We start from the raw sequence: 23,571 nt of genomic DNA, 5'->3' as shown, positions 1-23,571 counted from the left end.
AGAGCCTCACAGGAATCAGAACGTCCCAGAAGGGCCAAGGAGAGCAGGCCAGAAGGCAGCAAGCCCGGTCTGCTCTGCAGGCAGCGGGGCTGCTGCAGTGTGCTCCAGCACAGCGTGCGATCCTTGCCGTGGAGCAGGAGGCAGAGCTCCTTTAGGGAACCTAAGAGTGCCTGAGGCAAAGACTCCCCGTGACCAAGGGGAGGCGGGGGCGGGGGGGGGGCAGGTCTTACAGCAAGGCAAGCAGAGCCCAGAGGCATACGGAGGCCAGGAGCAGTCAAGACTCACCATAGGTCCCGCGTCCTGCCATCTTATGGAACTGCTGCCAGGTGAGCGGTCCCTGCACATGCTGGATGTTCTCCCAGGTCCTGCCTGTGCGCTTCTTCTGGATAGCATCCTGCAGAAAGGGCTGCAGGGACAGCAGCATGCGCACCACATCTTGGGATGAGAGCATGCTCGTGTCCAGCACTGTGGGAGGAGAGAAGAGCAGAGGACAAGGAGGTAAGGGGCAGCACTCCCTCCTAGATGCCATCCTGGGTCTCCGTTACAAGAGGTGGACAACCTGGGAGTCAAGAGGAAAGGTCTTCCCAATGAAGGAAATACCCGGGAACTTGTCAGGAGGGGGAAGGGGGAAGAGGGTCATACTATATGGAAGGGTTCAACAGAAAACTGTATAAAAGGAGGAGGAAGAGAAGTCTCATGTCTCCAACCAGGGAAACATGTTTCCAAGATCTTCCAGAAGACAGAGGCACGAAGGTTCCTTAGTTACCATGTTCCTTTCTTTTCCACACATCGACGTCTTGAGGATATGGGGACGGAAAGGAAGAGACCTTGAAAAACTCGTCAAATATCCTCCTCATAAAATACTGAATGCATAGAGAAGAGGACCTTTGCCACAGCACCATAGAACATCTGTTCTCTGTATAGAGACAGGAGGGGATGGCGCTCCCTGCAGAGAGAAGCGCCTGTCTCAAGTGTTTTCAAGCCAGAATGAACGCAGGTGAAGGCCCTGAGCCAGAGCCACCTACAGCTGTGCATCCACAGTGTGGCTGTGGCTGCCGCTTCTTGGCCAGAGGAGGGTCCACAACATTCCTCAGTCTCGGAAAGGTCAGACTGCGAGTCCACAGGGCAGGACCTCAGGCCTCTTCTCTGGCTGATTGGAAAAGAGGCTGGCCAGTAATCTAAGATGTAGTTACCAACTATATGAGAAACTGGAGGCGCTCACGATTCTTAGGACATTTATAGGTGTGTCCACAGCTTCACACTGGCCATCCAGCAGAGTTTTGCTTGGTTTCTTCATTTTGGAATAAATCAATCCAGAAAATTCCATACATAAACATGGATGCCCAGTGTGTCCTAAAAACTGAAAGATCTGGCAGAGCAGAAGCAAGAGCCTTGTGTACTGGCATGGCCACGGCGTGCTGGAGCCGAGCCCAGTCAAGTGGCAGGTGTGCCCTCTAGACTTCTCCTCCCCCAGCGACCTGCCCAGGACTGACAAGGCGGTGCTAACTGCCTTGACCTTTCTGCTTTTCTACTCACAGTAAAGAACCACATCGAGCACTTCCCGAATCTGAGCCTCCACCCAAAGTGGGCAGGGAGGGGCAGTGGGCACAGATTCGAGGCCACGGGAGCACAAGTGTCTCCTGTAAATGCTGCCTGAGTGTGCAAAGCATGGTGTTTTGACAAAATCCAACTTCAGGCATCACTTTCTGCAAGTCTGCATCCGCCTCACTCATCTGCAGCAAACCAGCTACTTTCAGTCATCTTAGCCTCCCAGACTTGCTCTGCAGTAAGAGAGACAATTCCTCCCATGGCAGGCCACTGTGAGGACAGACACCTCCTAGTCCCACCCACCCCTAAGCTGACCATGCAGCACTCAGCTCTTTACTTTAAATTCATTCAGTAGATATGAATGGAGGGCCAAGTAAAGAGCGGAGCTCTTGAGGCTCTGCCTCCAGGAAGTGCCACTGCTTGTCTGCTCCTCGGATGCATGGCCCCAGTCCTCTGCGTTCTGCCCTCCTGTCAGACTGTCTCTCCACACTGCAGTCTGTGTCGAGGAGTTAGCTGCACCCTTCACCCCTGCAACGCCAGGAGCTGCCCAGAGACAGGGTGGGAGTGCCCGTCCCCACCCTCCAGAGACAGGGTGGGAGTGCCCGTCCCCACCCTCCAGGCTGACCTCCTCCCTCTACTCTAGTGTGCTCAGACGCCAGACGCCACAGTCAATCACTTAGGTGGTCTGGACCGCTGGCTGCCCCTGGCCCCAGCCTCTCCAGACCCTCTATGCTCCCTGCCCAGGGCTCCTCTGAGCCTTCTTCCTGCCCAGGGGCTCCCGTGCGCCTGGCTGCAGTCATCACCACATGCCAACCTTAGCCTTCTGGACTTCAGCCCCAAGTCCTGACACTTCTACCCAGGCTACTCACAAGGAATCCTTCAAGCTCCATTCATGGCTGCTTTCCCCAGGCTGGCCTTCCTTCAGGGTCCAACCCCAGGAACCTCATCAACACCTGCCTATGCTTAGCCCCAAGCTGCATGTCCCACACTACTCCCTAGACAGCCCTGAAGTGTGCCTACTTCTTTCCTAAAGCAAGCTACTACTTCTTTTCTCTTTACTCTCTAACTATTTCTTCTATTAAAATATTTTAAAATTGGAGCTAGAGAGATGGTTCAGCAGTTAAGAGCACTGTTCTTGGAGAGGATGGGGCTCAAGTCCCAGCAATGACATCTATAATTACAGCTCCAGGGAATCCAATACCCTCTTCTGACCTCTGCAGGCGCCAGGCATGGACACGGTGCACAGATACACATGCAGGCAAAACGTCCATATATAAAAATCTAAATGGAAAAAATGTATTACGTGCATACAAGTGTGCCTGTATGTGGGTACCAGCACAAGGGTGTAGGTGTCCAGAGAGGGCAGATGAGGGCATCAGATCCCCTGGAGCTATAGTCACAGGCATTTGTGGGTATCTTTATGTGGGTGATGAGAGCTGAACTCAGGTCCTTTACCTGGGGAGCACAGGCTCTCCCTGCCGCCCTCTTTTGAAAGATTTTCTGAGGCGGGGTCTCACTATATAGCCCTACTAGCCTGGAACTTGCTATGTAGACCAGGCTGGCCTGAAATTCACAGAGATCTCCCTGCCCTTCCCTCCCAAGCACAAGTAAAAGCTCCTAACCACTAAGCTACCTCTCCAGCCACAACCAACTGGTTTCCATATGGTTTTCCCACATCTGTCCTTGGTATTTTCTCATCCTCATCCAACACTATGGTCAGAACGTAGAGCTTTGTTATCTTTTTAAAAATACGTTTCATGACTGATTATCTCTCTTACTCTTTGGATAAAGCCTCCACCCAGCTGTGGTCCTTCCTTCTCACCTCCTTTCAGTTCCCTGTGGGGCACAAGCTTCCCAGAGCTCAGTGCCACTGTGAGACCTCAGTGCAACTGCTGCTGCCTCTTCAAGTGGAGCCCCAAACTCCCCACAGGGGTCAGGGGGTGGGAGGGCTCTGCTCGTGTTTCCTGTGTGGTTATTTAATATGCAATGTTCACTTTTCCAAACAGGTCACCAAGTCCACGAAAGCAGGTGACCTCCTCTCTCGGTCACCATTTCATGTCCCGTGTGTCTGTCACAGAGTAGAGGGGTGCTCCTCAGCCTCTGTAGAGCCCAGCTCCAGGAACTGCTTGCCAGCTGGAGGCAGGTCTCCCTTCTGCCCAAGTGCTAGGGACTGAAGCATGGGTTTCTACCACTAAGCTAGACTATGGGCCAATGGGCACTTGTAATTAGCACATGCCCCTGGGATGTGCCCCAGGAACTACAATAAAATCAGATGTGGTCACTGTCCCAAGAGATCACCCCACTGAGAAACCAGAAGAAAAAAGTACTCAGGACATGTGTGGCCGGTTTCAAGGAAGAGAAGGATGACTGGGTACCAGGATGCAGGAACACTGATCATCAGTTTTATATCCTTGGCCACTTGGATACTCAGCAGCCACGGGCTGCTGACATGCACTGCCTGTTTGTGATTTAATGTAACAAAAAAGTTTCAGGAGGCAATTACTTCTCTCCAAAAGCTTCAGCAGAAGATACCCCCACCCTCCAATGTAAAGGAAATCAGAATGCCCCTCACTTCTGGTCCTTCAGATTGAAATCTTACATTGTTGTGATATAGTAAAGAGAGCTTTTAAGTTATCATTGGCACCAAGATAACCTCTGGTGCAAACCTGCATTCTGGAACACCTACCATTGCTGTGAGGCCAACAGTGGACGGTGGCACTTCTCACCAGGGCCTCGTCCACTTTCCCGCCGGTGGGATTATCCACATACTGCCTCCCCTGCTCCAGTGCATTGAAGCACTCTGTCCAGTAATCGTTGTTATCTGCCTGCACCCGGTCATAAGTCCAGCTCACACAGGGGAGTGCGTGGCGACTGTTTGAGGCGATGTAATCCAGGAAGCTGAGAGAAGCGAAGGGCTGCGTGTGCTGATTCTGGAGGAGGAGGAGGAGGCTTATGGGGGGCTCTGGGGATTTTCGGGCTCCCTCCATCTGAGGAAGAAAGGTGGACTGACACATCATTAAGCGCCTCTCTGCAGCTTGGCCAATATCAGAATTCTTCCCAAAAATATCCAACTCATCTTCAAGGAAGAGTCCTGAATTGTAGCCAAGTTTCCGGTTCATGATGGCACTGAAGCCACAGGTGCAGCGGTACTGGTCCTCCTTGGAGGAGTCGGGGATGTACAGCCCGACATCTGCGCCTTTGATGTTCATGTTGCAGGCGCAGATACAGCAGCTGTCAAAGTTCCTGTCCTTGAAGACGTTCATCACGGAATCCGACAGAATCAGGGTGACGTAGAGACTGTGGGCCTCAGGAATCGGCTGCATGGTGGCAGGCTCCACAGAGTTAAGGGGCCTCGTGGTAGAGGGGGTGGAGGCTGGTGACCCCTGGTCAGTGCTGTCGTATTTCACAGACCCTTGGCCACTAGCAGTGCCCCCACCTCTGGGAGTTCTTGGAGTCCTGGGGGTCCGTGGTGTGGGGACAGAGAACCGAGGGGTCGCTGGGGACGGGAGGACCCCGGCCCCACTGTTGCTGGCGGGGGCTGTGCTGCTCAGCGTCACAGGCGTGTTCATCTGGGGTGTGTTCAGATAGTCCGGATCTGCGAGGCTCCCGACACTAGGCACATTACTGTAACAGACACAGACAGCAGTGAGGAAGGACAGCCTTAGGAGCCTGCACAGCCCACACCACGGCCCTGCACTGAGCATCTATCTGGATGTGCAATTTTCTTTTCAAAAACAAAAAAGAGAGGGAGGGAGAGAGGGAAGTAAGGGGAGAGGAGTGGCAGAACATGAGACCCAACACACGAACACACACACATACACGGCACTTCCTTTCCATACAACCCAGACTAGACAGTCCTCATCTGGACCTGCTGGGGAAACCTAGTCTTTGTATAAGAAAATGTGAAGGTGGGCTGGACTGCTTCAGGGCATCTCTGTCAGTTTGGAAACTGAGAGCCTGCCTGTGCACTTCTCTCTGAGGCTGTCAGTCTGTAATGATACTGAAGTAGCTGCAACCAAACCCACATTCAAATGTGGGGCTTTCCTAACGGGGAGAAGGCAGCCCTAGCCAGGCTAGCCAGGCTTGCATGTTCCCAGTACCGTGTGGCTGCTGTGCCCATCTGCCTGTTCTGGGGAGGGGTCAGTGTCATTCAGCAGATTCTGGTCCCAGGCCCAGAGAGATTCCTTGGGTTTCCTTTCAGTCTCCTTCATTTTTCAATGTTATGTATTACATACAATCACTCTCATTCCTGAGACGGATAGGGCTGTTTATCTCATAAGCACTGGCTTGGGGGAGAGCAGGCAGGCAGGAAACAAGACCATGTCTGCACCACTATAGAACACATCCTCAACAGGCTCCCAGACCTGAAGACAGTGTACAAGTCCGCTCTGCACTTGGAAGGCATCAGAGACAGCAAGTTTTTCAGCCCTAATGACTCTTTTCCACACATGAACCCAGTGCTTACCATGATGCTCCTTGGTGAGTTACCCATCCATCCATTCACTTACACAAGCCACTTCCCTGTAATCTTTTAGAACCTGCACCACTGGCCCAGGTCTCTAAATCAGACAGTGTGTAAACCCTGACACACAGCGGTATCCTGGGTACAGACAAAAGCTGACATAGAAATTGAACAGTGCAATTAATACCCATTTGCATACTCATCAGGCTCCTTTTAAGTTTTCTGTTCAACAAAAGTCTAAAGTGATTCTGCAGGTTTGGATCAAAAAGGAACCATGACTGCTAACTGAAAATCTAAATAATTCAGTTGTTCCCTAGATAGCAAATACTTCATCTTACTTAGCAGCCTCGTTTTCCCCTGTTCATTAAGAAGGGACTAAACCCAAGGCTGTGTGAGAAGCGGGACAGTCAGCAGAGAAAAAGAAAAGTTGCACGGCACACAGCAGACCTGAAGCAGGTGTCAGCAAGTGTACTGGGTGTACCAAACGAGCCCCGCGTGGTGGACACTGGGGCCCAGCAGGAACGTGACAGTGCAGAGCCATGCTGCTCAGTAGTGCTGGGTCTGGAGGAAGCGCACAAAGAACCCACAGGCACATGGGAAGTGGTCGAGGCTGGCCCACAGTCGTACCATTGGACTGGGTGCAATAAAGCACCTCCCTGCCTGACAGTGCTCTGCAGCACCGTCAGCCTCAGCTCTGGTTCAGAAGACACACGCACTGGGTGGGAACGATGCCCCAGACGGTGATGCCCCAGACTGAGAACCGTCAGAGCCTGTCCTGGGAACCTGTGAGTGCAGGAGAGTTGAAAGGGCTGAGCGGCTCCTGCTGTCATTACGGCCGGCAGGGCCCAAGTGTGCCTGGGGTATCTGGTGCCGGTGCCCCAGACCTTGTTCAGAAGCCAGAGCCAACCGGGGCCGGGCAGCAGCCCAGGCCAGCCACTGGCAGGGCAGCCCCACAGTTCTCTCCCTCCGCGGTCCACAGCCGTCAGCTGCTGGAGATTTCCCAAGCGCGGGGTCGAGTCAGGGCAGAACAGTTCCATTTTAAAGAGTGGAAGATCCAGATACAGGGGTCCCTTACGTCCACACATAGACTTTCCAAAAGGCAGGACTGTCATATGGGATGGGGGCTCTGGCTTCCAAGTCCAGAGTCTTTCTGTCACATTTCCACTCCAGTTCCTCATTCTGGCACTGACTACAAAAACTGCTGGGGTCTGTCACTAAATTACAGCTGTGGCCTACAGAGGAGTCCTGAACCACAAATTTGTTTCCCAAGGCTTATCACAGAATTAGCTGCTAACATTTTACAATAAGACGATACCTACTAAGTCTCCCTCCTGACAACAGTGCCCAAGAAGGGCATGTGCTGGAGCCCATGCCCTCTACAGCCCCCGCAGTGACCGAGCAAGCAACCAGCACTCAGCTGCTCATTTGTCCACGTGGGACTTGGCCGGGGTTCACATCGGCATTTGTAAATTTTGCTTTCTCTGACTAAGAAGTTATTTATCTCAGAGAAAGCAGAGTCTGCACTGCTGATACAAATACTATTTCTCTGGGCAACACGAGACGTCCAAGGCTCCATAAAGGTCTCCCTTCACTTTCCCCATATCACACCTCAATCTGTTCCTGCTTTCCCCAATTTTAAACTGTCTTTAAAACTATCACACTGAAATCATTACCTTACACAAATCAAAGCTCCTCTCACCACTAAAAAATATCAGCGAGTGCCAGTTCTACGGCAAACACCAGCTTAGCCTAACATGTAGCTCTCCGAAATAATCTTAGTTTGTCTATCTATAGGAAATTTCATTTAAAAATAAGCACACATTTCCCCACACAAGACAACATGCTCAAAAAGCAGGAGTGGCCAAGAAAGCAGTCTCCGAGGGTAAGCTACAGTCACCCTGTGACAAGTACTTAGAAACGGTAAGGTGACATCACATGCAGTAACTGGCAGGGTCCCCCACGTACTTGTAACCGTCTCTAATGGAAGCGGCTGCAGGGGGCATGGGCAGCTGTTCCATTTTAGGAGGGACTGCCCAGGAAGGCCGGAACAGACAGGCATCAGGTGTCTTCAGAGGCAGGAGGCAATGGCTCGGTAGCGTCTTCAGTGGAGCAAACATGGAGGACCCCACAAAAGGCTGGAACTGTGGCACTCTGTGCACGTATGAAAAGTCCTGTGACAACAAAATGGAGTTGGTATTAATGCTGACAAACTGGAACCAGCCAGAGTTGCTCAGTACTTCATAAAACACAGGCACAGAATCTACTGTCGTTCAACAGTAGATTAAGTTGAACTACTTAATCTTAAGTACAGTGTACTCAAGTGATTAAGGAAAAAAAAAAACCTACTGCCAACATTGTTACTGAAGCAGTGGTCATGCTAGTGACGTGCTCCAGGTTCAGAGTCCTCATGAACTTGTGTGCTGCTGTGGGATGTTCTGTATGGCAAATGTGTTGCTCTGAGTGGTTAGTAAAGAAAACACTGATTGGCCAGTAGTCAGGCAGGAGGAAGTATAGGCGGGGACAAGGAATTCTGGGAAGTGGAAGGCTGAGTCAGAGTCACTGCCAGCTGCCGCCAGGACAAGCAGCATGTGAAGACGCCGGTAAGCCACCAGCCACGTGGCAAGGTATAGATTTATGGAAATGGATTAATTTAAGCTATAAGAACAGTTAGCAAGAAGCCTGCCACGGCCATACAGTTTATAAGCAATGTAAGTCTCTGTGTTTACTTGGTTGGATCTGAGTGGCTGTGGGACTGGCGGGTGAGAGAGATTTGTCCTGACTGTGGGCCAGGCAGGAAAACTCTAGCTACAGTGTGCAGCACATACAACACTGCTTTAAAGGTCGTACGGGGCCCACTTGGAAGCCAGCCTGCATTTGGGGAGTTAATGTACTGACTATTACCTTTATCTCCTCTGGCTTGGGACTTCCTAAGCCATCTTCCACTTCCATCCTGAACTCTGTGAGGTGTGTGGGCACCATACTGACCACAGGACTCTCCATCATGCCCAGTGCAGTCACTGTCTCTGAACTCACTCCGTCTTTATAATTCATCACAGGAGAAAAGGCAGGATGCTGCTCCAGTGACGGAGGGGTGGGGAACATCCTTTGCAAGTCTGCGACTGCTGAGAACAAAATCACAAGTGCATCTCAACAGCGAGGCTCCGGGCACAGGGTGTCAACGCAGGTCACCCTGGGCAGCCACACTTCTCTGGGGCTTTCCCACCCTTTCCCAGTGCTGCACGGCATGGTATCATGACAATGAAGTGAACAAGGTCTTCTAAGTTTTCCTCAATAACTGATTTTCTGAAAACACTAAAGGAGACAAGTTAAGCAGAAAGGGGAAGCAATTCAGCTACATTATGAAAAACTGTTTCCAGCTGTTTTTGAAATAAATATTACAGAAAATCAGGACTATTTAGAGGCAGGATGGGGTTTGGTGTAATTGAATCCCACAGTCCTGCTCTTCTGGGGCACCAATCCCACACTGTCTTTCTAGACTAATACTAAAGTTTTACACTTAGGATTAGTAATACTACCCAGGCTCTAAAGATACTGTCAGCAGGGCAGGGCACACAGTTTAAGAAACACTTAGGGGCTGGAAAGCAGTTTACAGTCAGTGCTTCCCAAGCCTGTGCACATCCCTAGGCTCTGTCCCCAGCAGGGAAGGAAGGACGCACAGTACCCATTTCCCATGTCTTCACAGTATCAGAGTATCTACAACAGCTCACTAATGGACTTGTAAAGGTTCTGATTCCCCAAAGCAAGCTGCGCCCAATACAATACAAGTGTGCTTACAAAGCATGGCCACTAGGTGGTGTCCTGTATTTGCAAGTGGGAGTTTGTGACTTGTTAGCACTTTTGATGTCCCCATTTCCTATGCTATTGTCTTTCTTGAAGCCCCATCATTTAACTAAGCTATTATCTGGAACCTAGCCCTTAAGCAGGAATTAATATGGAACAATGAACTTGACTATGCCCTGGCTGCAGCATCTGGCAGAGCTGGATCCACACTCTCCAGGCAGAGCTCAACTATGTCTGAGACACATTCTCCCTCGGGGTCTTACCCACCAACCAGCCTCAGTCTCCCTTAGATGTGTGAGCTGCGCCCCCCTGCCCCCACACACACATATAACATTTTTATAGATGTGTAAGTTTTAACAGGCTTGCTTGCTTGCCTTTGGGACAAGGGAGCTTCCAATAGCTTCAGTACATAGAGGCAGAAAACAGACACCCTGGAGCGAGAGTCACAGGTGGTTGTGAGCTACCCATCAGAACCTTTAGCTCTACTTGCTGTCTATAGGAAAATTTACATAAGATTTGATATGGTACCTGCTTCAGTGAAGGAAAAAGCTCACCAAGTTGATAGCCAAGGTACTTTCTATCTTAACAATGCTCCACTTGTAAGGAACTTAAAAATGTTTATAAGTAGGGAGGCCAGCCAAGCCAACTATTTGAAACCCTATATACAAGTTATTAACCTAAAGCAGGAGAAAGGCCTCCAATAAAATCAATACATTGTATTCAAACAAAGAGGAAGATTACTGTAGGGTTAGGGCTAACTTGAGAAATATACCCAATACCTCTACCATTTCCCCAAGCCAAAGAGCAATAACTCTAAGATTAAAGCATAATCTCTTAAGAGTCAAAATATTAAGTTTCTGACTATGATAAAAGATTTCTACCTCCCCCCACCACAATGGCTACAGAGAAGGAGTCTCTATTTGGGGGGAGATAGGGACCAGTGAGAGGAGGGCAGGATGGATGGGAAGGGCTGTGAGGGAAAGTGGACCAATGTGTGTGTGTGTTTCTACAACGAGGCTCATTTCTCTGTACACTAACTTTAAAATTGAATGGTGGCCAAGCCTTTAATTCCAGCACTGCTGAGGCCTCAGGAGGCAGGGGCTGGAAGATCTCTGAGTTCAAAGCCATTCTGGTCTACACAGCAAGTTCCTGAACAGCCAGGGTTACATAATGAGACCCTCTAAACAAACAAAATTACAGAGGCTGAAGAGATGGCTCAGTGGTTAACAGAACTGGCTGCTCTTGCAGAGGACCCAGGTTCGGTTCCCAGCACCCACACGGAAACTCACAACTGTCTGTAATTTCAGCTTTAGGGGATCCAATACCTCTGGCCTCCGAGGTCACCTGTAGTCATGTGTGTACACACACAAACAACTAAAAATTGTAAAAATAAAGTCTTATTAAAAGTTAAAATACATAAATAAATTGATTTGTTTTACATTTCCTGTAAGACACATGGTATGTTTATTTGTGCTGAGGCCACCTACCTTACTAATGCTACCTACCAAAGTCACAGCCCTGTTTTCAAAGCCTCTGGCACCCTGCTCATTTTCATAAAGGCAAAATATCATCTGCCACAGGCCCACTTGACAAAGCACTCTCCACCATTCTTACCATCAGAGAGTTTTAAGGGAGACGACCCTCGGTCCCCACCCGTACCTTACTAGAAACCCCTCACACTGCACACTAATGAGAGAACACAGTGCCAAGTGAGTACTTCCCCATGTGCATCTCAACACAGGGGAGTGAGGCCAGCATACTGGTGTCCACCTCCCAACTGGGGCTTCACTGCAGTGAAAACACACCTAGACACAGCTCCAAGAGTAGGCCCGGGGGAGCAAGTAGAAAGCCTGAGAAACGAACACCAGGCCTCCATACAGAGAACTGGCTGGCACAATGCCGCTCCTAAAAAAAGGAACAGGCAACTAGATGAAGGACTGGAGGGGGCTGTGCCTGCCTTTCCTCCCAGCTGCCCTGCACCCTCCAACCTCACCCTACACCACTGGCTTCTTTCTCAGGCTCCCTGTGCCCCAGAGCACAGAGCAGCAGCCAATGTACAATAAGCACTCCTGGAGAACTGAACTGAATGGTCCAATTCTTTCTTTTTGCCTTCTCTAGGACTCATTCTTCAAAAAGATACAATTTCAAAGAAATCCATAGGCAACTGGTCTGCTCCGTGTATTGATTCTTCATTCAAAAATGGCTACTGGTCATTCAGAACAGAACAGAACTGGACTAAACGGAGACAAGCTGGTATGTGTAGAACATGCAGCTCCAGAGAGCCCCCAAGGAAGTGTTCAATGACTTTTCATACTTGGTCGCATTTAAAATGACACTTGACCCATTAAGCTCCGTAGAAATTCATTCACAAAATTCCTTCTGTGGACATACAATGTGGCCCTGGCTTTCCCTTCCTTGTACTCTGCTGGGTGGTGCTCCTGCAGACACTGTATTTCACAAGCTGCCCAGCAGTCAGGAAAGTCAGCTGAGTGAAATGTATCAGAGCACACTGCTTGCACGGCCACTGCTGAGGGCAAAGGTGTGTGTAGGCCCGTGTCTGTGTCTGCTCTGCCCTCCCTTCACCGGTACAGAGTCACATATGGCTTGTCCTCGATCTTCCTGGCTCTTACTTCTGGGCTACATTTTAACTCCTTTTTACAACCTGTACTTTACCATCAGATTCTGAGTCCATTTTTTTTTTCCTAAAATCATCGCCTTTTAAGTAAAAAGGAAACGCTAGCACAGTCTGACCATAACACTGTAGGAGGGTTGCAGTAAGGGGATACCCTGGCTACATCTCCAGACACCGCAATGTCTACTGTGTGTGCCCTTTGCACATGCAAAGTCCTCCCTCACCTGACCTACCTATATGTACATGTGTCTTTCATATGAAATTCCATGTTGGTAAAATTCTACAGTGCAGAGTAATAAAAAAGAAAAATGTTTAATTTTTAAAAAGTACAGCAACTGGCTGGCTATCATTATTCATTTCCATCCATGTCATGCTGGAGAAAGCTTTGCTGTTTTAAAAAGCTATAGATCTACTTAGACTGTCAAAATCCAATCTCTGTACATGTCCCACTTCTACACTTAGGGGTTCATAAAACTTCTGGACTCATCCTGTGACATGGTGGTTTCCCCTCGATTTGTTCTCATTAGCAGCTGAAGTGAATGAGCAGAAATTACGGCGTGATTTGCCATGTGATGTGTCTGCCCAGAGTCTGCTCTCCCCACTTCCTTCAGGTAGAGACTGTACTGCCCTGTCCTCCTATGTGTATGGCACTAACATCAACTGCTTCAAAAGGAAACAGAACGGCACAACGACTCCTGACAAGCACTCAGTATCCACAATTACAGCTGTTGAAAGCTAAACCATTTGCCGTACATTCTCACAGTGCTGAGCTCAGACGCTAAGTGTGCAGCTGTGACCTACCAGGGAAGCAACCCCAACAGGCCTCCTGCCCTGTAAACTGGGGCTCCACTCTTAGTTTGAAAACAAAACACTGTGGCTTCAAATGAGGGTGGGTTCTGTCTCTGACCAGCTTCTTGCCTTCTCAGAGGCTCTAACTTCTGAAGTTTGAATTCTCAGTGACAACCACGTCAGTTCAGGCGCCTGCACCTACTTGGTGGGTAAGGGCCAGCAGCTCTTCCGTCCTTCCCAGGGGGCCGCTCCTCAGTCCCAACAGCCGGCATCTTGGATGAGCGCAGCGCAGGGGACACAGCCTGAGAACAGAAGTGGTACCGTACCGTTAGAAGCTTGGGGTGCAGGCCTGCTGACCCTGAAGGATAAAGCAGTACTTTATACAGCTCCTTTCTACAGCACCTGCAGGCAGCGACACCAGGGACATGCTAACAAGCTTCTCGGGAAGAGAGAGCAAGGGAGTCTGTTTCCTGGGTCCTGGTGGGCAGACCGCCCAGGCCTTCCGTGACACCACTTCAGGTGGGTACCAGTGCAGCTTTGCCAACACAGTAGCTGGCCGGCGGTATCCAGCAGTGACCGGCTGTGGGGCTGGCTTTCCTTCCGTGGGACAAGTCAGCTAAAACAGTGGTCTTGTGCTCCCCAAAGCTATCTTTTTTTTTAAAAAAAAAAGATTTATTTTATTTATTATGTATACAGTATTCTGCCTACATGTGTCTTGTAGGTCAGAAGAGGGCACCAGAGCTCATTACAAGTGGTTGTGAGCCACCATGTGGTTGCTGGGAATTGAACTCAGGACCTCTGGAAGAGCAGTCGGTGCTCTTAACCATTGAGCCATCTCTCCAGCCCCCAAAGCTATCATTTTACGAGCTACCATCCCATTTAACAGATAATCTCCTGTATCACAAGGGCAGCTTCATTCAAGAACCTCTAAATGCACAGACAACTGGTCAGTTATGGAGAACAAGATGACTTCCTTACTAGCAAAAAGCGTCTTTAAGAACTCAAATGGGCTGGTCACAAAATAAAGTGCACCCAACATAATAAAGGAAAAAAAGATCTTGCAGATAGAATGCCTTTTATTTACACTTACTTAATACACAGCTGAAGGTACAATTAAATTCAAACACATCTGAGTGTTCAACCAGCAGCCTCCCTCCCTCCTCTACTCACTAGATAAACTAGTTTTATCAAATCAATGCTAGAGTTGAAACCAAAGAAGAAACTCTTATCACAAAGAAACAAAAATTGGATTGAAAATGTTCAATCTCCTTTGTGTTTAATATTGCTTACAATATACTCCCCTAAGAACCATTTCTTCAGTAAGCCTGACAGTAAGTTATTACTTGCACAGGGAATAAGTCACAGGTCCAGAGTAGACAGCGCTGGCAGTCAACTGTGGCCATTAACAGGCCGGCGCCCTCCTAAAGAGCACCTGCTCTTTCTTCTCCGTCCTGCTCTTCCTGCTCCTCCTCTTTGGCTGACTTGACTCATCTTCCTTTTAAGGCTTCCCTCCGTCACTACCAGAAGCACCTACCATGGTGCTCCCGCCCTCCACCCCAGCCTGGCTGTGTTCATCTTCCTGATGTCAGGTTCACAGGGAACTCCCCAGGACTCAGAGCAACAGCCAGATGTGTCACTTCTCCTAGCCACGCCCTTTTCTTTCTGGGATCAACTGTGTGAATTAAGACCCCCCCATCCCAATGTAACAAAATAACACAGGGTTTTTGTTTGCCTTCTGCTTCCACCAGCTCCGCCCTCCAGAGCCCAGGTGGGAAGGCTGAGGGAGTCTCCTGAGCCCACCCCTCTCTCACAGTGACAAGTGGCAGGCCAACAGGCCCCAGTGCTTAGCTGCTTCTCTCTGCTGTCCAATCAGGGCTCATTCCACAGGCACCTAATGCCCCGCCCCTCGATGACCCCAGTTTTCCACCTCTCCGGTCAAATCCATTCTTCAAGACTCATGATCTCATCCTCATGTAGGCATGTGCAGCTCCACAAAGCACAAGATCTGTTAAGTAGCTCCGTTGGAGTTTAAAGTTAGAAATCTGATCCCTACTTGACCTGGAGCCTTAATTGAAGCCCTGCTGCCCTGCCCCCTCTGCACTTCAATGCTCAGCATCTTTAGATGCTGGTCTGTGGCTGAACTCACAGCAGTGCATATTTACAGGCTACCTGAAGGTTCTGTTTCCAGTATAAAGCTGGCAATTGAATCAAATATGTAAGTTTGATAACTGCGTCAGTTTCCTGTCACAAAGGAACTGATCATCAAATTATTTTAAAAGTTGATATTAAATGGATGGAGAGGAAGCTCTTTGAAAAGAGAGCGTGTCTTATTCAGCTCTAGCTTCCCCAGAAATAACAGTGCTGGTGTGTGCCCAAGAGCACAAAGATGAAGAGGGTGAGCACACGGACTTCCTGACTCTTCCTCAGGCCACTTCCAAAGACTTCTAATTCTTCTCCATCACTGCAATCATGTGCCTACCTTCCACTTCCCACCACAGCACCGTAAGTCTCAACAGCACACAGCACATGTGTGTGGCTCCCCACACACACAGCGGCTGCTCAGTTAATAGACAGAAAAGTGGTATGCATTATCTGAAACATGCATATTTCTATGGGCCCTTAACATTCAGGATGATTTGTTAAAATGTGAAAGATTTTAATATTTACAACTCTAAGAACGATGTAAAACAAACAAAAGCACCAGTAGATGGCACTCAAAAGGTTCAAAGTACAGGAGCCTTTGGAGTTTGTTTAGCCCCTAAAACAGTGGTTCTCAAGCTGTGGGCAGCAACTCCTTTGGGTGCAAACGACCCTTTCACAGGGGTCCCATATCAGGGATCCTGAATATCAGATATATTTACATTAGGATTCATAACTGTAGCGAAATTACAATTATGAAGTAATTGCAACAGAAAGAATGTTGTGTTTGGGGGTCAGCACAGCATGAGGAACTGTATTGAAGGTCTGCAGAGTTAGGGAGGCTGAGAACCGCGGCCTACAGTGAGAGTCCTGAGTCCAGTGAAGAAAACAACAACGAAATCCTGAAATGCTGGCCCGGCCACCACATGGCGGCGGGTCTCACACATGCAGCTTCAGCAGACTCACCCCAAGCTCATCGTCATCAGAGTTATCAAAGATGTTGTCTAAGTCGTGCAGGGAAGGTGCCAAATCTGTCACCTGGGTAAGGCTCCCGGAGCCAGCTCTGCCAGCAGCATTGTCCTGCCGGACATCTGCGGGAAAGGAGGAAGGACACAGAGTGAGCAGGCTCCTCAGCTGAGCAAGAGGGAAGGACATGGACTGGACCTCAGTGAACAAGGTCTGCTGGGGAGTTCCTTCCTAGGTCCTACTTAAATTTAGACACAATTATTTCCAATTATGCTTATCAGAACTGAAAAACATTAAAGTTGAGATCAAATTACTGCTATAGCAATAAGAATATAATTTTAAATTGAGAAGAATCTCCTTTGCATTTTACTTTAGCAACAATCCAAGTGAGTCAAATAACAATGTACACACCTGTTTTAGTAGCAGAACTGAAAATAGACATGGCATTTTTCCCATCAGGCACCGGCGTGGAATGACCTGGTGTAGTGACATCCTTGGTACCAAATCCATCCTCTGACTGTGTAATAAAGTCAGCCAAACAAAACACATGAACAGCAACCCAAAGTGTGGGATATGAGGGAGAACACAAAGAATTAGCGCGTCGAATGGAACCTGTTATGAGCAGTGTGAAAAACCATGGTCTATGCAACCAAAGGGAATCAAAGGCGTGTCCTTGCTCTGCACTGCACAGAATCAAGAACCCCCGTTTCTCTCTGACCCTCAGGTGGTCTCAGTGACTCAGTGGTTCTGGTGGCATTTGACCACAGACCTGTCATACTATCAAACACTGTCTTAAGTAATTGTGCCAATGTTAAATGACAGAGAAAGCCTCTGGATCTACACAGATCCTGTCATTGTCCCCTCGACTCTACTGGCCTCTTTAACTGCAAATTTCCCTACTCTCTCCAGAACATCTCCTTAAATGGCTAAAGCTGGCAGGCACACCCAGGACTCTCTATCATGGCAATGGAACCAGACCAGCTCACGCTGACAGTCTATGGGCAGTACTGACATGGATTCAGAGAACATACAGGCACAGCTCTTGCACAGTGAACATAAGCTCTTCATAAAAAGAGACACTGCTCTCAACATATTTTGCTTTACATTTTAAGTATTTTGGAAAATATTTTAAAAGAAATAAGCAGGGAGCACAGGCCAACAATAATTAGCATATGAGAGGAGGCATGCGGTACAAGCTACAGCCTGGAAGATATGCAGCTTCCTTTGGAACAAAGGTGAGCCATGACACAAAAGGAACAAAACGCTGTTCCGTACAATAGTACCAAGAGCATGAGTATGAGGACAGAGCAACCAGGCAGGACTACCTCAGACATTCTGCCTCAGGAGACTCCCACACACAGTGAATAGACACCCAAACCCACAACCAGCTGGACTCCCTCTGCAGTAAATGGTACCTTGTTCTTCTTTAGGGAGTCCTTCTCCGTTCCCTGCTTGCATTTCTTATTTGCTGTGAAGATGTATTTTATGTCCCCATCCTCAAAGGTATACGGGTCATTGACTTCTCCCAAAGTGTCTCCAGGCTGCTGTGACAGAGGTGACGGGTCGAGGAAGGGAAGGGACGGCACCTGCGGCTGCTCATCCTGCCAGATTTTGAACCGCTTGTTAGGTTGTGCTAAGAGTCTAAAAGGGAAAATAAGCGACAGTTTGAGTAAGAGGAGGTAAAATGATGCTTTGTCTTCAAGGCACGATTATAATTTTTCAATGTTTTATTATTTCATTTGTGTATGTGCATGCACGCGTACCATGTGAAGGTCAGAGAGTCAGCTCTCTCCTTTCTGGGGATTAAATCAGGTCGTCAGGCTTGGGCAGTACTAATTCGGACTCAGCATAGTACTCAGTTTGATGAACACAAGCACTTCATAGAAAAGAGAAAGCCTCGGTCGCCAGGCCTGGTTCTAAGTGTGCTTGCCTGCCGAGTCATCTTACCAGCTCAGTATTTATGATTTAAAAGAAAATGTAAACTGAACCTTGAAAAAGTCTAGTAAGTCTCCGGTACCAGATTTTTGTTTCTCGTGATCTTAGGCACAGTCAGACAGAACTAAGGCAGCTTTGTTAGTCCATGCTGTGTCTGAGCCCAGATTGAACAGAAAACACAGGGCATCAGCACCCAGTCCCAGGTCAGATTCCCAGGGGCGCAGTCCTGGATCCTTGGTCAGTACATCAGCACAGACAGAGACGAGGCCGCAGGACCGCTCGTGTGAGGTCGCCTACACCAAAGCCTGAGAATGACAGAGCCGAGTGTGCCATACGGGAAGTCTAATGTTAAAGTCACACTCTTGACTAACAAATAAATGAACACATATTGTGCATCCTAAAGTGCCACAGCAAAACCTTTACATGCCATGTATTTAAACAGCACCACATTGGTAAGTCTCCTGGAGAACAGGGGTTTGGATTCTGAGACACTCCCCATCTACTGAGTCTACAAGTCAGTGAAGGCTTAGCAAAGGAACAGGAGAGCATGGATGTCCAGGGTTCACCCAAGGGTCACCTCACCTTTGCAGTGCAGTGCTCTCTGGGTTCACGTCCAGTTTGGTGTCAAATCTCTCCCCTTGGAGCTCTGGAGGCCGGAACTCAGCATCTTCACTGGGTGGGAGGCGAAAACTCTGCCACCACTTCTCCGATGACTCCCGGTAGGAGGGCCTAATCCCACTGTATAAGGCTGTCTCGCTGACCTCTGCCATCAGAGGCAGTCTTTGGCCTACAAGGACAGTTCTGTCATCCAGCGTGGACAGCTGCTGAAGTTCTAGCCCATTTCCATAGAGGGCTGGAGTCACAGGGACAGAAGGGGGGTCCAAACTCTCTGCTTCCTGACCTCGTGGCTGAGGGCTGAGTGTGGGCGGCAGAGGGGAAATGGGGGAATGAGGTGAATCCATAGGATTCAGATTCATTTGCTTGCTTGTGTTTCTGGAAGGCACGGCCATTTGCTTATCATACTTCCGACTGCTCGACACCTCTAAGGAGGCGTCTATCCCTGCCAGCCCTAGCTTCTGTCCAGGCGCATCCTGCTCCATGCATAACTCTTCGGCCACAGAGGGCCTGTGGTGAAAGGGCACCAAGGGTCTCTTTTGCAACTTGTCTCCTTTTTCTTGTCTTTCTGCTGTTTTGTGCTTAGAAGAAGCCGGAGGTGGTAAGGAGGAGGATGACGGGGGTCCCGCACTGAAGCCTGGCTGAGCCACTGCGGGCGGTCGGCTGGGTCCTACTGTACACCGCTTTAAGAGTTTATGCCTACAAGGAGAGTTACAGCCAAGTCAACAGACACTCGGATGCAGGTAACAGCATGACTGCAACGGCACCAGAGCAGTTCTCGGAACAGTGCCTGTCGTCTTCCTGGGCACGTGTGGAGGACAGACATCTGAAAGGGCTCCCAACCCAACTAAGCTGATAATCACTAAAATACAAGTACCCGACAGGAAGCCAAGAGCCAGTCGCATATAAGGTCCAGCAGATAAAAAGTGGACTTACTGTGAAATACAAATTAATATCCTGCTAATCCCAAATCTTGCTAATTAGACAAGAGCTTCAGATAACCTACTCACACTGCATCTGAAGACTATAAAATTAAATGACCAGAAAAGTCCAAAAAACAAAAATTCAATTTCTATTTCTCAACACTCTACCTGTAATACACATGGCTTAAAGGACTTGCAATGTTGTAAACTAGGAATAAAATTACTGTGCTCCACCCTCCAAGTATGAAACTAAGATAAGCGAGATCACTTAGCGGGATAAATATACGTATAGCCTTGCCCTCGACTATATCTGGGGAGGAAATGTGAGACAACTGTGAATTTCAGACACTTGTGAAAGAGGTCAAAGGCTGGGAGTCAGAACACATGAACAAATGCACCTAAGCCCCACCTCATCTCAGCAAGAATGCCACATCTGCACACCCATCTCATCTCAGCAAAAATGCCACATTTGCCCATACTTCTTGGCAACCACAGGCCTGAGGAATGGCTCGATCAGGCCACTAAATGATGCCAAGTTTACTCTGCTCAGCCAAGTTCCACAGCAGGTCAGCCAGCTTCTCCGTCTGTAAATCACTCCAAGGGAAGACTGCAAGCTCTCCTGTGGTGCAGCGGTGACTCCGAGGCTACTTGGGTGGCATTAAATTACTGCTGCATTGAACCAAATGATGCCCTTGTGGGCAGTAAAAGGGATTTGTGTGGCATAATGGGATGGGTTAGTGGGACAACAGAATGGACAGCCCGCTCCATTCGGCTGTTAAACAGTGAGAGGAGTGGACCATTCCATAGGCCTGGCAGTCCTACAGCAGATAACCTGCAAACACTCTGGTCAACTCTTCACTACTCTAAAAACCTGCCCTTAAACAAACAAGCAAACAAACAGAAACCCTGACTTGGAAAAAGGCTATCAAGGAAAGTCCAGGGGAGGTGTGTTTTACGCAACAAGGGCACAGTAATCAGGGAGCAGCACCTCAGGTCTCGCTGTCTTCCAGGTCTCATTTCTAACCCTTTCTACACAGACCTGGACTTTCCCTGGGAGGGTGAGCTCTACCTGTCTTCTGCAGGATTCTTTTCTTTCTTTCTCCGTTCTTTTTCTTTTTCTTTTTTTAAAGATTTATTTATTTATTGTGTATACAGAAGAGGGCGCCAGATCTCATTACAGATGGTTGTGAGCCACCATGTGGGTACTGGGAATTGAACTCAGGACCTCTGGAGGAGCAGTCAGTGCTCTTAACCTCTGAGCCATCTCTCCAGGCCTTCTGCAGGCTTCTTGGGCAGACTCTTCAGAGAAAGGCTTTGCTGTAATGTGTCTAAGCTTTCTGAAGCCAGCTCTTCCAGCTCCATCAAATGACTCAGCTGCACAATGTTAAGAGCAGGAATGTACCCTGTACCAAGAGCATGTGCCAAAGCCCCAGGCACCATAGCTACAGCCTGAGTGACGTGGAGAGCAGAGCCACGAAGTGCAGGGACACCGGTGGCTGCAATGAAAGGCTACAGCAGACATCTCAGAGCAAATGTCTGTGACAGACCGGATCCAGGTGACCAAGGGAAACAGCATAATAGTGGGCAGGTCTGTGGGAAACAATGCTGTAAAGTCTGTCTTTCTTTTCTGAGTGCTGGCTGGGGCTTAGACCCAAGGCTGCCTGTATAAAAGAGTTAGGAAAGTGTTCTATCACAAAGCCATTTGCCTGACACAAGGATGCTTCTCAAAGGCCCCCTACAATGAAAGACGAGGGCCCAGGGTTTGAGAAGGCTGGGAAGCATGCAGGAGGCAGCGCAGTGGCTGCTAGGAAAAGTCTTGGGAATAAGAGTTTGGCTAAAAACCAGTGTGATAATCCCAGAGCACAAAAACATTATTTATTTACTTATATATAGATATACTATATATACTTGAAACGCACCCCCAATAATGTATGACAGCTGGTTTTCTTTTAATGAAAAGATTTCTTTAACTAATGATTTCTTTAACTAATCAGTAAAAGAATGTTTTAAGTGAAAATTCAGATCACAGAAAAGATCAGGAAAAAGAAGGATAGGCTCAAGTTAAACCTGCCAAAGTGTATACCACACATACCTGCTAAAGGTACACCACACCCCCATTTCCAATAGTCAAGAGTCAAAAACAACATACATTATTCAGCTACCGCAAACGACATCTGCCCCAAGACAGGAGGGAGAGCAGCATGTGCTCAGAGAGGAGGCCTAGTGAGCCAACAACTCCTTTACAAACCCCTCCACAGCAAGTCAACTGTGAGTGTGACTGGGCTAACCTCCTCGAAGAGGCGGCTGCCTACTGAGTCAGCACTTGCTAAGAGCACTGGGTCAGCGAGACCGGAACAGGGCCGACATTACTCTATCAGAGATGATGGAAAGGGTCTGCTTCCCTTTTCCAAGTCAATCCACTAACACCCCAGTAAAAGCCCTGAACTGAGAAATGATGGCCATCTTTTGAACAGACCATCTCCAGTGACATTTCTAGACGGCTAATGAAAGCCACACGAGAAACCTATGCTTTAGAAACTCTAGACACTGAGTGAAAATGCAAGGCCTGTTCTAATCATCAGTGAACTCGGAGATGAAGTTTGTCTCCTCTTAAAATCCATGGCAATAAGACCCTGAACTGTCTGTCTGTCACACAGTGATTGGTAGGTAAGTCAAGGGATGAAAGGCAAACCTCTAGGGGCCGTCAAAACACTCCACAACTACAGTAACGTCAGCTTTCAGCACCTCTAAAGGTAACAAAAGTCACCAACAGAAAGGATCTGAGAGGTCGCCTTATCACAGTTCTACTGATTTCAGCCACCCTGTTTTCAAACACTGAATCCTGACAACAGAATTATCTTCTGCAGACCAGACAAAGCTATTTCCTTCCTTACTGGCAAATAAAGATTGAGATGCAGTGGTCTGTGAGGCCCATGGCTGGCCAGCAGCGTGGGCCAGGCTCTCTGTGGCTGCTGCTTGCCTGTCCACACCCACCTGGAACAGGAACAGCTGACTCTTTGGGTTGGGTCCACAAAATCCCAAGCAGCAGGACTGTGAGCAGGCTCTTCTTCCCGAGTGGGAGTTGACACCTGGCTCCTCCTGGAAAGGGTAAAAATGTGACTAAGTACAAACATGATAACTCATTCCTCTATAGAGAAAAAGTCTTTCTTTTTTCTCTTAAGGTGTGAATACATTTTACACAGTAACGGATCCTGCTGATAAATTAATCCAGAGCTACTAAAGGGGTAAATGACCTATCTGCTATACATACAGAAGCAGGGTTCAAAATGCCCCTCCTTGTAAGATTACCTGGCATTAGCATGGATTTAGTATTTACAGCAATGATCAACACCCAGGATCATTCACTGTCATTTTCTTTTCGAAAGTCCCTTCTGCCTGGCAGGAGCAAGGCCTGGCTTCAGTAGCGGACACTTACCCCGCACCCTCCATCTCCCCATACACGATACAGACAAAGTCATCTAAAGTGTGAAAGAATTTCTAAATTATCGTTTGACAACATCTACATATTATATATACTCTGATATGTTGTTAAGTCACTCTCGAAACTCCTGCACTATTAAATAGCATCTAAAGACAATATTCTAGAACTTGTAATGTGAACTAAAAAGCGGAAATCAAAACTATCTCCCACACCCACATGTCCTTAGTAATGAACCAATGGAAGCGGACCACAGGCAGTGCGTGGGGACTTTTTCCCAGTGGCTCTACTGCAGACTCACTCCCGAGACACAGCCTTTCCT

General features: G+C 48.5%; 1 protein-coding gene across 6 annotated transcripts in view; it reads right to left on the bottom strand.

Annotated features, from left to right (window-relative positions):
* Window positions 1-23,571, bottom strand: part of Med13l (mediator complex subunit 13L) — a 230,795-nt gene that overhangs the window by 20,637 nt on the left and 186,587 nt on the right. For 4 of the 6 annotated variants that reach the window (XM_076561227.1, XM_015997298.2, XM_006970801.3 and 1 more), the window contains 10 exons: window positions 22,805-22,909; window positions 18,855-19,586; window positions 17,753-17,978; window positions 16,749-16,854; window positions 16,338-16,462; window positions 13,435-13,534; window positions 8,912-9,132; window positions 7,976-8,181; window positions 4,235-5,172; window positions 286-465 (listed from right to left, as the gene is read on the bottom strand). In XM_076561227.1, the coding sequence (XP_076417342.1) occupies window positions 286-465; window positions 4,235-5,172; window positions 7,976-8,181; window positions 8,912-9,132; window positions 13,435-13,534; window positions 16,338-16,462; window positions 16,749-16,854; window positions 17,753-17,978; window positions 18,855-19,586; window positions 22,805-22,909 (2,939 nt within the window). The remainder of the gene's footprint in view (window positions 1-285; window positions 466-4,234; window positions 5,173-7,975; window positions 8,182-8,911; window positions 9,133-13,434; window positions 13,535-16,337; window positions 16,463-16,748; window positions 16,855-17,752; window positions 17,979-18,854; window positions 19,587-22,804; window positions 22,910-23,571) is intronic. The other 2 variants (XM_076561225.1, XM_076561226.1) reach the window with 1 other exon arrangement.

This window comes from Peromyscus maniculatus, chromosome 23, assembly GCF_049852395.1.
Source record: "Peromyscus maniculatus bairdii isolate BWxNUB_F1_BW_parent chromosome 23, HU_Pman_BW_mat_3.1, whole genome shotgun sequence".
In the NCBI taxonomy this organism is placed as follows: Eukaryota; Metazoa; Chordata; class Mammalia; order Rodentia; family Cricetidae; genus Peromyscus; species Peromyscus maniculatus.
The sequence above is the reverse complement of the archived record's forward strand: the minus strand, read 5'-3'. Positions and strand labels throughout refer to the sequence as shown.